Source organism: Cydia fagiglandana, chromosome 17 (assembly GCF_963556715.1).
Source record: "Cydia fagiglandana chromosome 17, ilCydFagi1.1, whole genome shotgun sequence".
NCBI classification, from domain to species: domain Eukaryota; kingdom Metazoa; phylum Arthropoda; class Insecta; order Lepidoptera; family Tortricidae; genus Cydia; species Cydia fagiglandana.
In genome coordinates, this window is record NC_085948.1 from 11,977,757 (window position 1) to 11,994,047 (window position 16,291).

The 16,291-nt window shown below is 36.8% G+C and overlaps 1 protein-coding gene across 1 annotated transcript in view; it reads left to right on the forward strand.

Moving 5' to 3' along the window:
- LOC134672887 (estradiol 17-beta-dehydrogenase 11-like) overlaps positions 1-16,291 on the forward strand; it is a 59,061-nt gene that overhangs the window by 17,867 nt on the left and 24,903 nt on the right. Inside the window, exon 2 of the mRNA XM_063530836.1 lies at positions 5,237-5,657. Within this exon, the coding sequence (XP_063386906.1) occupies positions 5,351-5,657 (307 nt within the window). The 5' untranslated portion in view covers positions 5,237-5,350. The remainder of the gene's footprint in view (positions 1-5,236; positions 5,658-16,291) is intronic.

Consider the following 16,291-nt stretch of genomic DNA (forward strand, 5'->3'; position numbering starts at 1 on the left):
GCTGACAAGTTGACACATTTATTTATATTTCCACCATTCAAAATATATTTATTTAGAATAACAATTTTGCGTCATTGTACTAATTGTCCTTTAACCTCACAGTAACAGTAAAATAACAAATAGGCAATAAACAATTATTTTATAAAATATTTTGATTTGTGTTTTCGATAGGTAGACTACTTTAGCCGAGTAGGTTGTACTGTGTTACGGGGCTTAATTTAGCTGTTTGTGCCTTTTTCCATAAAAACTTATTTACTTATTTATTGTCGGTTCTAGCTAAATAACCTTTTACCGTCACATAATTTAAAGAAGTCGCATGCTTGGACGTCTTGGAATCAACTTAGAACTACCGTAATTAAAAAAAAAAAAAAACGCGATGCAGTTCCCCCATATTGTATCGGCTATCAAGCATTTAAAACGACTATGCAATGCGATCCTGCAAGAGCTTCACACATTCTTATGGCATCTTTATCGACAACATTGACACCGCAATCAACTTGTACTACGGACTCACGATAGTCAAATTTAAATCGTATTGTGTTGATATATTATCTGTGGCAATATGCGATATTTATGCGCTTAGGTATATGCTATTGTTGTCACTGATGTTTTGTTATGCAACGTCAATGCCACGTACGATACCAGCGAGATATATAGTGACGCAAATACCTAATTTTGGTGCGTGTTTTTTTATGGCATGGGGCGACATTTTTTACGTAAGTATATATACATATACAGCGCTGCAAGTAATATAAAATATATAAAAATTTACGATCTCACTCAACTAAACGGCTAATTAAGTTTTAAAGTATATATTTAAACTATCTTAATCTTGTTTATTACTTCCATAAGGCATCTCTTAAATCAAGCTTCAAGTTTGGTCTCAAAATTTAACACGAATTAAATCATTAATAATTATATATCCTGGAAATCCTAATATGACAATTTAGTGTCAGTAAATATTTAACGAGGTTACCTAAGTACCTACCGTTTTTGAAAACTACCGTACCTAAAGGTTCTTGTGTAGGGTAAGGGTTGTAAGAAAGCCTATATATTATCTGAAAATGCGGCTGAAAGGTAGTAGGTAACAATTCCCACACGGACGAAGCCGGGAGCGAAGCCTAGTAGCGTTATAACTAAATAACGGCCCGATTCAAACTTTAAGATACGTCAGTTAATAGATCTAGAAAAGATATGGATTAGATATGTCAGTGACAAATGTGACGTTTCTTCAAACAAAACGTCACTTTTGACACTGACACATCTAATCCATATCGTTTCCAGATCTATTAATTGACGTATCTTAAAGTTCGAATCCGGCAGTAAGTCAGAAAGGATTCGAACGAGCTTGTTCTTGTTTTTACTGTTTTTTTAGGGTTCCGCACCCAAAGGGTAAAAACGGGACCCTATTACTAAGACTTCACTGTCTGTCTGCCTGTCCGTCCATCTGTCTGTCACTAAGCTGTATCTCATGAACCGTGAGACACATGAAATTTTCACAGATGATGTATTTCTGTTGACGCTATAACACAAACTAAAAAGTACAGAACACTCTGTGAGCGAGTCCGACTCGCACTTGTCCGGTTTTTTTAGATAACCAAGTAACCAAGTAGGTAACTGTAGCATCGAATTGGTTTCATGTTCCAACTTTTGCTTATTGGAAATTTGTTCAGTCTTTCTTGTAAGTACTTAGTAGTTCATAAATACAAATATATTGAGCTCTACATAGCGAGGTTTCCAAAGGTATAGTCAGACCGTAAAAAGTCTGCAGCGATTTTGATAGCCCACGCAGTGCAAGTGTCATTTTAAACGTCAAACTTGTATGATATTATGACGTATACATAACACTTACACTGCGTGGGCTATCAAATCCGCTGCAGACTTTTATTGGTGCACCTATATGCGCGTTGTATGTGTCGTAGTTTTGCGACCATGAAAATCTTTCGATTGCCACTCGCTCGTTGTAAATTTGTTCCGAACAAGGTTGTCGTTGTAATTGCTACATTTTCTTCACAATCTACTGGCTCTTGCTCAACACGGGTACTTGTCAGGAGAGGTGAATGTGCGCTTCTTCACCTTCGTCGAATAAAACACTAATTACGCTAATCTGATTCAAACGTGCCTTGTTACACCTTAGGTCTAACTCACTCGCTAAACTTTAACTAATTTGCTGTCTGAAATTGTACTTAATAAGTACATTATATGTACATAGGTACATCACATCAGGTACATGTAAAGTGATTAATGAGTTATTTTACTAATGATTTTTTTTTTCAAATAGATTCTTGAAATATAGTCATTTATAAATTATTTCTGCAACACGAGAGGAAATCAGTTTTTGCTCCGAGAGCTAATTGAAAGACCAAGTCGTAGTGAATGATTTTAACAACAAAACATCCGTGAGACACAGACGTGGTTGAAATGAATGATCTTAAGAATGAATCACGAGTGAAGCTATGATGATACGAAACCCTTCCGACGGGGCAAAAACAATAGTATTGTTACAATACCTATATTTTTAATGTTTTTTTTATTTTTATTGCCGAATTTGACTTGTTCGCGATAAACTCAAAAACTACTTAACGGATTTTAACCTATCAATAGAGTGATTCTTGAGGAAGGTTTAGGTGTATATTTTTTAAGGTTTTCTGTAACCCGTGCGAAGCCGGGGCGGGTCGCTAGTTTTTAATAATCCGTCCGGAGCCGACCGCGTCTGCGAGCAGCCGACCGGCTTGCAGCCATACAAATGCGAAATGCGCTCTGACTCAGCCCGTTCGGTCGACGTCGTACTTAATAATACATATTCCATTTTAAAATACGAAGAAATTTAATGCAAATAAACTTACTTTCCTTTTTACCTACTAATCGATTGTTGACACGATATTATTAGCTAATATAATACGTATATATTTTTTTGTTTATTTATTAATCCAACCATTCCTACGTATGTTACTAAAATCGTGAGTTCAATCCAAGCAATGGACATGCTGTACAGAGCAATAAAATATCGTGCAAAAAGGTGACCACATGCACTAAACAAACACGAAGGGTTAACGGTGTTGTTTAAACTTCTTTTTTTAATTTAAGTAAGTAGCGGGTGCAAATTTATTACTGTTGGCAAATGTTTATAAGCGCACTTGAGATGGAATGTGATATTAAGACGACCTTCTTGACGAGTGTTGACGGACTCCGGATGCTCAGGCGCGGTCTCAGACGAAGCGGTTTCTAAATTTTACTCCCTGTAAAATTTTCTGAATTTTTATGTCACATGCGTATTTAGTTGGTTGTTGGTACAGGCAATCTAATAGTTTGCATTCTCTTATTACCTATTGTTTGAAATTAAGATTTAAGGTCATATATATGACAACTACTAAAAGATATTGCGGCAATATGTAATATTGGCACATAAGGCACATTCACTTTATTTTGATTTTACAGTGGCCTTATGGCCGTTAGGTACGTACTATTATATTAGTTATTTGAGTGGTGAGGATTGTGAAATATTATGAAATATTAAAAAAAAATATATTAAGCTGTAACGTCTGCAAACGATATCATAATATAGTTTTAATTATAAAAGTGAGATGTGAGAGTCGAACATAACTACTTATTAAAATATATTAAACGGGTTACTCACATATTACTAAGTCGAATAAACTCGACATGGTTCGATCCAATTTTCGAGGATCTTCTTCATGGGCCACCGACTGCTGCTTATTAGTCGACCAGTATTTTGGAATTTTGGATAGAAATGGGGTTTCTTATTTATTAAAATATAACTTTTATAACAAAAATAAAATTGTATATAGGAATGAAAAAAAGAAAAGATAAGCGTCCAGTTTTTACTCGGTCGCTTTTAAAAAACTCCCCATATGTCTTCGGACAAAACCGGGGATATCCGGATGGAAATTAGATAATCACTGAATAAGCACCGCTTCCGCTGCCTCTCTAATGTGTGGCCGCATCTTGCACCAACTGACTGGCGAGCTGCACCCGCTGCAGTTGCGACACGGTGCGTCCGAGCGCCCCGCGCATACCGACATTCCACTTTATTTACTACCATCCAAATATTTTTATGAGTATTAAGTAAACATTGTTATCGAATGAGTAGCGTTGAATTAAAGTTTTTTAACCAATGAAAATTTTTAAATGATATTTTCAATAAATCCTAGCTAATGGGCTAAAAGGGGCATGAAAGTTTGTTTGTACTCGTACCTGCTACAAGTTTTATTTTAAGTGAAGAACTGGAAACTTTTAAAAAGTTATTATATTATAAACAAAATAAAACTATTTTAGCGTTTTTTAATCTATAGGTATAGGTGGTAAAACAAGGGTTCCAACGTAGGATTTTTTTTCGAGTGAGCGACGTGGAACATCTTACAACACAATATTTCAGTGTTTTTCCAAATTCATCCCCTGAGTGTTAAAAGTAATTCAGACTTAATTAAGTAAAAATAGGTTTAAGATTGTATATACAGCTCTTTAAATAAAAAAAAAATCACGAAGTCATAAGGGGCTGTCCATAAATGACGTCATCGATTTTTGACCCCCCCCCCCCCTATAATCATCCAAAAATCATGCTTCAATTGACCCCATTTCCTCCTACTTCATGCTACCGTCATCCGATGCCCAGACCCCCCCCTAAATTGAAATGACGTAATTTATGAATAGCCCCTAAGTAAATACACGTTCGCAACTGCTTACTCTTTTTCTAATTCTGGATACGATTATAGGAGCCCCGCTACTTACTAGGCGGAATTTTCCGACGTCCGAGTCCTAACCTAGCAAGCCAGGTTTTGCAATACGACTAGAACTATCTAGCTTCTAGATCTAGCTCACATGTCAGCCGGATACTCTATTTACTAGAAAACAAACATCATTTTAATTTATGTTAGCTATTTAATATAAGTCAGTGATGAATGAAAATATAGGGCAGTAGTCTGTATGTACGAGTAGAATTGTCTGTGTCTGTGTTATTAAATAAGCAGCATGAAAGTAGATAGAGTACCTACACATTTGACTGAGTGATGGCTTAAGAAGATTTAAGATTCATTTTATACGTAGGGACATACAATTATCACACATTTGTAAAATTAAATTGTAGTTACATATGTATTTGTAAATAAATTTACGGAGGAACTTTAGAACACAATTTACACAATTCATATTTTCTTATTTACGAGTATTACTATATATATGATTAGTCAACTAACGAGACATCTTTCTTTGATTTCAGATGACAGCGAAATTGAGTGAACTATGTGCCAGCCCAGCTAGCGCCCAACGACATCCCACACAAGTGATGCACAGCGACTTGAGCCCCCTCTAGCGCACCAGTACCCCCTTCAAGATGTCCGTGGAGACCCAGGAGTACATCAACGGCATGAGGGAAGGCCCCCTGACCAGAGAGATCCCAGAATGCATGCGAAACAAATATACTATAGTGCAGACCGTTTTTGATATTATATGGTTCCTTCTCCTCGCCGCCGGACATATCATCCTAGGGATATACAGATATATTGTCGGATATCCTAAGAAGGACTTGAAGGGGGGAATAGCGGTGGTCACGGGCGGAGGCGGAGGCCTAGGCAGTCTCATAGCGCTGCGCCTCGCTAGATTGGGATGCAAAGTCGTGTTATGGGATATTAACAAACAAGGTGAGTAATTATTTTTATTGCATAAAACCTCGTACGTGTTGATTGTAATCGGGAGGAGTTATTTGACGACATGCGTGCTACATGGCCTTGCGTAATTCATGCGTTTATTTACATACATGATATTATCGGTATGGAGTCATACTTTTGCTAATAATTCTAGCGAGTCAAGTTTTAATCGAATTTTGTATTACAATATAAATTAGGCAATGACGAAAAGAGAAATAGACATTATTCATACTTATATGTAATATACAGCATGTACCGTAGCTATCACTGCCAAATGAATGAATCAATGAATTGCATATTTAGTCGGAAATTATAGATTTATAGTTTCACGATTTCATATATATGTAGATTAATCAATGTGCCTAGTTGTTCTTTTACGAAATTTCGTTGTAATGAATTACAAAAAAAAATGTAATTTTGTTATTCTGCTAAATACCGAAGACTCTTCCTGTAATTTCGTTAATCACAAAATTTAAAAATAAACATTTAAAAATACCGTCAATGACAGCAATGGAAACATGTCATTTTGTCTGAAAGATGTTATAGTCAGACAGTAAAAAGTCTGCAGCGATTTTGATAGCCCACGCAGTGCAAGTGTCATTTTAAACGTCAAAGTTCTATGAAATTATGACGTATACATAACACTTACACTGCGTGGGCTATTAAATCCGCTGCAGACTTTGTTTGGTGCGACTCTATGAGATGATACTACAGTGTAGTGCCTAAAAGATGTTGTTGTTTTTACTATTCGTGAGTGTAGTTATCTCTAGTGATTGCCAGCATTGTTGCACTTGCAAAACTGCAAGCGATCGATCGTGGTTTCCCAACCCCGAGATATATGTAAAGTGCGTTCCATCCACAATTCCACATCCTATCACAGTGCAAACATCTACATTGACAGCCTAATGCGACGGTTACAACACTTCATGTAGAATATGATATTGCTTCACGCGAGACATATGGTTGCAATTTATCATTATCACTAACATCTTATAAAACAAAGTCCTCCGCCGCGTCTGTCTGTTTGTGTTTTTCTTTGTATGTTCACGATAAACTCAAAAATTATTGAACGGATTTTCATGCCATTTTCACCTATCAATAGGGTGATTCGTGTTCTTGAGGAAGGTTTAGGTGTATAATTTGTTAACCCGTACGAAGTAGGGGCGGGTCGCTAGTTTACGTTAGAACTAATGATCACACCACATACTTAATGATTGACGTGGCCCACACAATGACCGGTCAACTTTTTAACTTTTTCAAATTGTATCTCATACCTTTAAACGAGCAGTTCTTCTTTATTTACCTATATATTTCAGCTCTAACGATTTCGATGAAATTTGCTATATGGGGGTTTTCGGGGGCGAGCAAAGCTCGGTCTCCCAGATATTATTTAATTAAACCGCGGTAGTCACGTTCCATTGCCACTTGCAAACATTTTTCATCACATCGCTATCCTGTTACGGCAAAACAGCGTATCTATAGGAATAAGTGTTCTGTGAATTTTTTTTGTACGGAACACTAAAAATGTAAATAGCTAAGATACGCTGTTTTGGTGTAACACGGCAGATCGGTATTTAGCGGTCGGAACTACCTTACGATTTGTAGCACGCTTCGACATGGTCAAACCGCTGATTGTTCCACTCCATCTGCCCCACGCCGCCGCCGCACGACGTGACGGTTAGGTTGCCTTGCACCGGAAACTAGCAGCCTTGATTACTGCAGGATTCACTGCTTCGTATAGCAAGAACGTTGCAATACACTGGCAACTATGAGTGCCTACACCCACTAATTACTTACTGCAACTGGCCAGACACAAGAACTGTTAAATGTTTAACGGTATTGACGAATCGACGGAGCGAATTTTTAATATCCCGCGTTTTCGTTTTTGTATACATAAAGCAGATGGACGTTGATTTGATGTAGGTAACACCAACGCATCCTTCTCCTATAATTACCGTTATTTAATCCTACGTAACGGATAAACTCAACGATCGTTATCCTGTGCAGAATGAGCACATTTTAGAGAGCTCAATTGCCATTTTTTTTGTAGTTATCACGCGTTAAATTCAATATTGCAGATGCTGTTAGAACAATATAAGTACCTAGATGGCATGCTATGGTAGTGCAATCAGTGCATCAAGGTATTTATTCTGTCCTGTCAGAAGGTCATTGCAAAATTGCATTATAATGTTGAGGATGCAATCTAGCGCGGCCTTAAGAAAATTATCGTACTTAGAGCAGAATAATGATGCATGTTGATTAATTTTGTGCAGGTAATTCATAGAAAGCGCTTTATTACTGTCATCAACGTGCAGCATCACCTACTTATTGCTATTGTATTCCATCGACTCTTTGATCATTTAGTGACCCGCCATTTGAATCGAAGAAGAATAAACGAACACCGCCTTGACATTTCGGTACGTCGTTATTATATTATTATATGCTGTGAGTGCGACGATGCACGCTATCAACTCGTTTCAGAGTGCGGTCAACCAACGTTTGTTACGTTTTTATGCCGAAGAAACAGGTTTTTAAGTTTCGAGCAGGTTTTCGGGATTACGAAAAATCCAGAGTCAATGTCGCGTCGGGGCCGCGGGGGCATGCGTGCCGGCGTGCCGATTAGTGTCCTAGCATGCTCGTTAAATGTTTGCTGCCTAGCTTGCCTGTCGCAACATACTGTTTGCCCTACCACTCTGTCCTAAGGCCGGAGATGCTTTTGCAACAGCTGATCGGTGTGTACTCGTTCAAACTGCTTGAATAAACTACACGCGGTCTAATCAAAACAATAAATAGTATCCACTATACAACGCGATTTTAAATTTAGTATCCTAATATTTGATGGTGTCAATATTTATACTTACAATTAGTAATGTCGCTTGTTATAGTTCCGAAATATTTTCAAACTAACCAAATGTATTAAGTACATATATACAAGTTCGTTGGATAGAAAAGTGCATCCAAAATACATACCACAATTAGGCCTGGTCGTAGCTCCTCTTATTAAATCCACCTAGCGTGGACGTTCCTCGTTTTACATCATCTCATAAAATAAACCGAACCGAACCGAAAGCGATATTAACCGAATACATTTTATATTATCTGTTAATTAAAATAGACTGTCGTTGCAGAATTCTGTATTCAATCTCAAACCATGCTCAGCGAAGCGTTTAAAGCTCGACCTTCAATGCAAAACTTTACAGAAAAACAGGCAATTAGAACTATTTTTTCGTTTATAGTCCTGTGAAATACCTACTTTGATACTTATCCTTTATTTATTTACCAAGAATATTTGCAACCAGTTAATGTAGATTAATTGGACTTATAATTCCAGGTTAAATATAATTCAGACTGTGATCATTTATTAGTTATTAAACCAGGCTTGTTCGAAAGAAATTGTTGTTTACTCCTAGATTCTTATTAATTATTTATGAACCTTACGTAGGTACTGTGTTAATTCGAAGTAATTTAAGAACTTAAGTATAGCAGAGCACTAATTGTATTAATATTTTGTCTAATGTATAATTTTACTCGACATTCGGTTATTATATGCAATACAGTCATTGCATAGACAAACAACAACCAAGTAAATACTTGCGTTAATTATTGTTAGCATAGATAATTGTTGGGTATACTTATACGGTGCTTTGAACTGAATTAAATTGTCTTTTATTTACACGATTCATTAGTATGTATCTTATAATGAGTAGTTGATGTATCTTTGTATTTACGTTCTTCATAAGTTTAGTATTGTTCTCATCTCGAACAACTTATTTGTATGGCTATGGCGTGACTGGCGTGAACTATAATTTACATGTTCCGGAAATATACAAATGGGAATAGGTGCTAAAATATACTAGGGAGAATAAGAAATAGGCCAACTTTAATGAATATGGCGTAGTAAAACAAAAAAGCAAAATGTAAATGCATATCTCTCCCCGTGAGATAGGTCGGTATCACAAATTAGGCCGCAATAAAAATTCAGTTGAATTTCATTCATTGTATAAAAATGATATTGATCTTTCACGTTATGGTGGCCCTCAGAACATTCTGTTGAGGTTTATTCTAAATCGCTGATTTCATTCTATTTAATATCAAGCAATAAAGGGTAAGTGAGAGTCGGTTACGCAATACTCAAGTGCAAGGTCGGGTCGGTGCAACAAACCGGATTGCGTCCTCCGCATCGGACATTGCAAGTACCCCTTGCCGGCCGGTCCAGTCACGAGTCGTGGTGCTTCAGTTCTAATAGCGGGCAATAAAGAGTAAAGTGAGAGTCTGTTATGCAACGTCTCAAGTGCAAGGTCGGTGCAGTAAACCGGATTGCTTCCTCGGGCGACGGACGATGCGAGCGTACCCCTGCCGACCGGAACAATCACGATCATAATTATTGATAGGTGGATTTCTATAGTTACGCAACACGCTAATACAATACGTATAATTTAATGCAGGTAAAGATCGTTATTCCCTGTACTTACGTAGGTACTAGGTATTAGAAGGTAGGTAGGTAGGAAGGTAGGTAGAAGAATAGGTGAGGTGTATTCGGGTAATTCCGAATGTCGAAAGTGTCGGATAATTCCGAAAAGAGACTTTTATTATGATGGAATTAAGGGTGATTTTCATCTGAATTTCGGAATTATCCGACATTCGGTATTACCCGAATACACCTTAATACCTACTTATTGTTAAATTTAATATTAATTGATATAATTTCACGACGATGATCACTGTACAATGCATGAGGTAGATTAAATAGTAGCAAACAGTTTTTAATAGTAAACAAGTGTCGTATCAATAAGAATGAATGAATTTTTAAGGAGTTTTGTTCAACAATATAGGTACATCTAAAGTACCAGTTATTTCTAAATTTACAATGCGTGTGTGGTAATAAATATAAACCACTTCGTTATACATAGGATGGTGTGGTGTATAATAATAGTATTTTAATGTGTTGTAAAATGTAAAATCGGTTGTAAAATGCATTTTACACATACCTGGATGTGGATCCTGGATGTGGTTCAGCGTCAACATCTTTTAATCTGCTTTATTTCGTGAACACATGCATGGAGAATCAAAATTTTCCGGATTTCCGGTTTTATCGGTTTACGACTTCTGGGTCTATGAGTGACAATTTCGCTGATCATTTGAAAAAGTAGGTAGAGTTTATGCGGAAAGTGAAGAGTCGTAGAATGTATTGAATCCCATACATTTCACGACTTCTCTTTCTACACAGACTACGTTCTGACGCGGCTAGACAGGACGTTTCATCTCTCATCGTCACTTGAAACTCTTGAAAGTCGTAAGGAGTCTATTATAATATTAATGTGGCCTAGAATTAAAATTTGTTCAAGTGACCGGGTGGAGTGTAGGTACATTACATGGGCTCTCCAACGAAATAGTTCAAACAAACGTAAAGCCTTGACGACACCGTGCACCGACCACATACTCGCACCACATGTCGAGGACGTTTGCACAACATTAATTATTATATGCACGTTAAATACTGCGGAGATTTAAAACTACTGCACAGAATAAATAATAGTACTAGGTACAGAAGACTCACTCTCTAACAAAACGCGTCTGTCACGATCAGCACAGATATGGCCGCTAGGTGGCGACAGCGCCACGCGCGGCTTATGGCAAACCCCAAAATTGGGGTCTAACGGATGTACTTTTAGCTACCTGTAGCAAAGCGACGAAACCGCTGAGTGAGCCACGCCTGACTACGGTTTCACCTAAGCGTTTTAGGTACCTACTTTACCTAAAGATTTAGTTGCCATATTTAAATGGATTTCTGCTTAAGCTTACTTCGGATCTGGCTAAACGATTACGTAGATAGTTATTAAATAACTTTTGTTAATTATTATACGACATCCCGTTGAACTTGAAATAAACTTTAACGGTTCGACTTCTTGGACTAGAGACAGAAAGATTTATGATAGGTACCTACGTACCTAATGAAATATGATCACTTATTAAGTACCTACATATACATATGTATGTATATACGCGATACAGGTGTACCCTTGTGCAGAGACCCCTGACATATTCTGCTGTTATGTGTTTTATTGATAATAAAATTTATTATTATTCTTATTCCACTGTTTTTATCATTTATTTACAAACAAGATATATACAGTGGCATTACTAAAAGAAATTAATAACTAGCTTAAATCTAAAATAGGCCCTTGACACATTTTGCCAGGGATGCTGGCGGCATTTAAGTAAGGAACATCAGCAATGGCAAAATCTTCCAGTTCTAGTTTATTTTATATCCCGATGTATATTTATGTATGTACATGTATTTATATATGTACAAGCTTTTGTGACGAGAACTTTCGTGCAACGATTTTATCAAGCCAAGTTCACTTAAAATAATCCTAGGAATATTGATGGGACGGAAATATTTCCACTACTATACTATTAGGTAAACAGTTTTCTCAAGTCCAACTTAACGAAAGTTTGACTGTAATAAACTTGACAGTTTTCTCTTTGTTAAGTCCGCTTAGTTGCCGTATGTTTGCATGGATATACGACACACAAATTCACGTTTCTCGCCGACGGTTGTCTCCAAAACACATATTGAGTAGGTAGTCATCTTTGTTTGCTGTACCGGCTTTATAGACCAGCGGTGGAACAAAAATGGGTTTTGATAACATTAAAGTTTTTTCTTTTTTGATATGTTATTGTAAGCATGTTAAATAACATTCATGTAAAAAGTTAGAAAATTTTAGGTGGAGCGTTCGGCCATATTTAAATTTTCAATTTTTGCTAAATAACTATGTAAATATAAAATTAAAGTTACAAAAAACTTTAACATATTCAATAACACTTTAATTTATTCACACTATTCGGTTTTTAGAAATCTGGAACAGCTGCTTTCTGGTGAACGTAAAAACAGGAATTATTATGAAAATACAGAATTAGAGTAGCTGATATTGCAAAATTACGATATTATCTATCAACTTAGTATACATGTAAAAAGTTAGAAATGTAGACAATGTGCTTGTCTAGATATTGATTTCTCGTTAAGCAGTATAGCCAATATTGAATTAAAGTTTGTAGAGTTAATATTACACGGTCATAATAAAGATCTTACTTCTCACACAAAAGATTAGAAATATAAAATCACGGCGACACTAAATACTGATACGTAAGTATGCATTCCGAGCTTATATTAAGTTACATTTCAAACGCGCGGCGTTTGCGCGCGCCGCGCTGTGCGCCGTGGCAGGAGGCAGCGATCGACGGTCGCGGGCTAGCGGTTAGCGCGCGCGGTGCCCTTAAAAATACGCAAAGCGTTTATAAAATTATTATCAATGGTAAATAGTTATTTTACACAGTACACTAATGGAAACTTACCTTCACTTATTTATTTCTATATGTACTAGGGATTGCCCGCGGTTTCGTTTACGTAGAATTCGTTATCGTGTTAAGTATAGAAATAATAGATACATTTGAAAATTATTTTAGGTGCATTGTCATACAGATAACTACCCTTGTTAAAGTATTCTTCAAATTCAATACACAGGTGTCATTTCAATATAATTTTGCGTAATTTGGCGCTTTTAGGTTATAAATGACTAGCGACATATATTTTTTAGAGCGATCATCTCCGATAATATTTACTTTATCATAAAATCAATTTCAAACTGACGTTATTCAATATTTATCATTTTAAAGTCAATATTACCAACCAACTGATCCAATTTACCTACGGTAACAACTCAAAATTTGCATCAAATTAAATGCCACTTTTCTTATCCGTTACGAACAATCAAGAGGGCCTTTACGAGCTGATGTGGTGAAAATTTTATTTAACCTTCGTCCCTTGAAACCTTCACTACGCTCAAGGTTCAACTTTACGAACCACTAACTACGCTCGTGGTTCAATTTTAGAATGTTTGAATTTGTGAATGTGCTTCCTGCCTCGCACAGCCAAACTGTGGAATGAACTGTCCGATACGACCTTCAAACCTTCAAAGACCCCCATCTTAAAGGTCGGCAACGCGCTTGCAACCCTTCTGGTGTTGCGGGTGTCCATGGGCGGCGGTAATCGCTAACCACCAGATGATCCGTCTGCTCGTTTGCCTCCTATTTAATAAAAAAAATGTTTCGCTTGTTTGGGTATCAATATTAGCACGAGCGGTTAATCAACAACTTTTCCCCTTGTAAAACAAATAAATAAGGTAGGTGAGGTGCAGGCATATGAGGCCCGGCGGGTAACAAGGCCCAGCATTCAAAAATAGCAGTTGCTCCCTATTATTCCCAATTATTCTGAATTTGTACTTGTTGCTAAGAAGGCCCACTGTCAGTGCAGGTAAAAAGGTCTAGTCCCGGGCCTTATTGAACATATGAGATGAAATATTAGATTAAAATATTTTAAGATAATTTTCAATATTTTTAATCTCTTATTAATAAGGTCGATTTGAAGAAACTTCTATGAAATTATGACTTATAAATGACACTTGCACTGCGTGGGCTGTCAAAATTGCTGCAGACTTTTCTTGGTCTAACTCTAATAATTTTTCACTTGCTTTATTGACCTAAAGACGTTTTAAAGAATCAAAAAGTCTAATAACATTGAGACACTTATACTTTTTAAAGGCAGTAACTAATTACAAGTGACTTTTTTTTGTTAATACATAGGTAGGTATTTACGATCATCATCATATATTTAAGAGTATGACTCTTGTCGGTGGAGCAATTTCCATGTTTGGCGGTCCTCCGCCTTTTCTTTGACAGCCCGATACGACACGACTTTGATCTTTTCCTTTATTTGATCCATGTACGCTCTCCTTGGTCTTCCCCTCTTCCTGTTTGCTTCAACTTTCCCTTCTATGATATTTTTGATAAATTCGTCGTGTGTCGTCTCCGCAAGAGTGTAGTGCTTGCCTTCAAAATGCTTTTGGGATTGAAGCACCACATCTGAGCATCGTGAGGCGTTGGTATGGTGAATTTAGTAGAGACAGTATTATTCTAGATAATGATTTTCGTGAAGGTCGACCGTCCACGGCGATCATTCAAGGAAACGTGGCTACTGTGAGACGACTCATTGAAGAAAACCCACGAATCACCTATGACGAAATTTGAGGACAATTAGGGATAGGTATGAGACAAATACAAAAGATTTTACAAGAATATTTAAAAGTCGGGAAGCCTTGTTTTCTTTGGATTCCTCACGAATTAACTTCAGTCCAAAAACAGGTACTTTTTGACTGGTGCCGAGAAATGCTGCGTAAGTACAAGCAAGAAAGTTCAAATGCTGTATATAACATCGTTAGAGGAGATGAAATCTGGATTTACTGCTACGATCCGGAAAAAAGGCATTAGTCCAGTCAATGGGTCTTTCGAAGGTGACAGGAGGCCCATAGAAGTTCAACAAGCCAAAAGCGTTGCCAAACATTTTGATCGTCTGTTTTTTTTAAACGCGACTTTTTTGTACCGTACTTTTAAATAATAAAAGAACGTTAAATACTGAGTAGTACACTACCATTTGTGTGCCCGCAGTCATTGAAAAAGACCGCGAGAGACGACCGAGAAGCCGCATCCTCCTGCGTCATAATAATGCGTCCACCGGTACCGCAATAAAGGCAAAAACATTTTTTAATTACGAAAACGTGGAAAATGTCTCTTATACGGATTATAATCCAGACATTGCACCCTGTGACTTCTATCTATTTCCCAAAATTAAGGATTTAATTTGGGGTTTGACATTTAAGACCCCGGATAAGGCAGTTACTACGTTTCATCACCACGTCGAAAACATGCAGTCAAGTGATTGGGCCTCATGCTTCCAAAAATGGTCTGAGCGAGTGAATATGTGCATAGAATGTAAAGGGAAACATTTTGAGAAGCAATAAATGTATTATTATGGTTATAAATGATTTTATTCAAAAGTTACGCAAAACTTTCAGTGCGGCCCTCGTATGCGTAAAACCTCTTCGTTAGTTTTCTTTTCTTTTACGATAGAATTGCGAAAAATAGATATTTTGCAACGAGTGACGAATTTTAAAACACGGTCAAAGGGAGTGTTTTAACGTGCTTATTATAGCACCGGTCGTAATGTAGCACCAGATGTACTGTAAAAATTATGTTAAAAGATAATACTTACTGTTACGAATAAATATTTTTACTGTAAAAAAATATCCCACCAAACACATTTTCATGTAAATTTTGTTGCTAAGACGAAACCATAAGACTCGCACTGTCAAAAAGTTGTCAGATCTCTTGTCGAGCCAAGCTTCAAACTCTACAAGCCCTAACTTCACTAACTCTACACCTTAGTCAAAATATGTGGCTTGGCTGTTTCGCTACCGCCACATGGGCATAAGGTGAAAAATTTATTAAATTCATTATTTTTAGGGTTCCGTACCTCAAAAGGAAAAATACTGAACCCTTATAGGATCACTCGTGTGTCTGGCTGTCCGTCTGTCACAGCCTATTTGCTCCGCAACTACTGCACCAATAAGTTGAAATTTGGTATACACATGTAAGTCTCTAGCCCAAGGACATACAAAGTAAATAATAGAAATTCAAATAAAGGGGTCACTTTTGAGATGAATGATAAATAGAAGAAAAAAAAACTATATCTTGTTATAATTAATATAAGAGAATTAGAATATGAATTAATA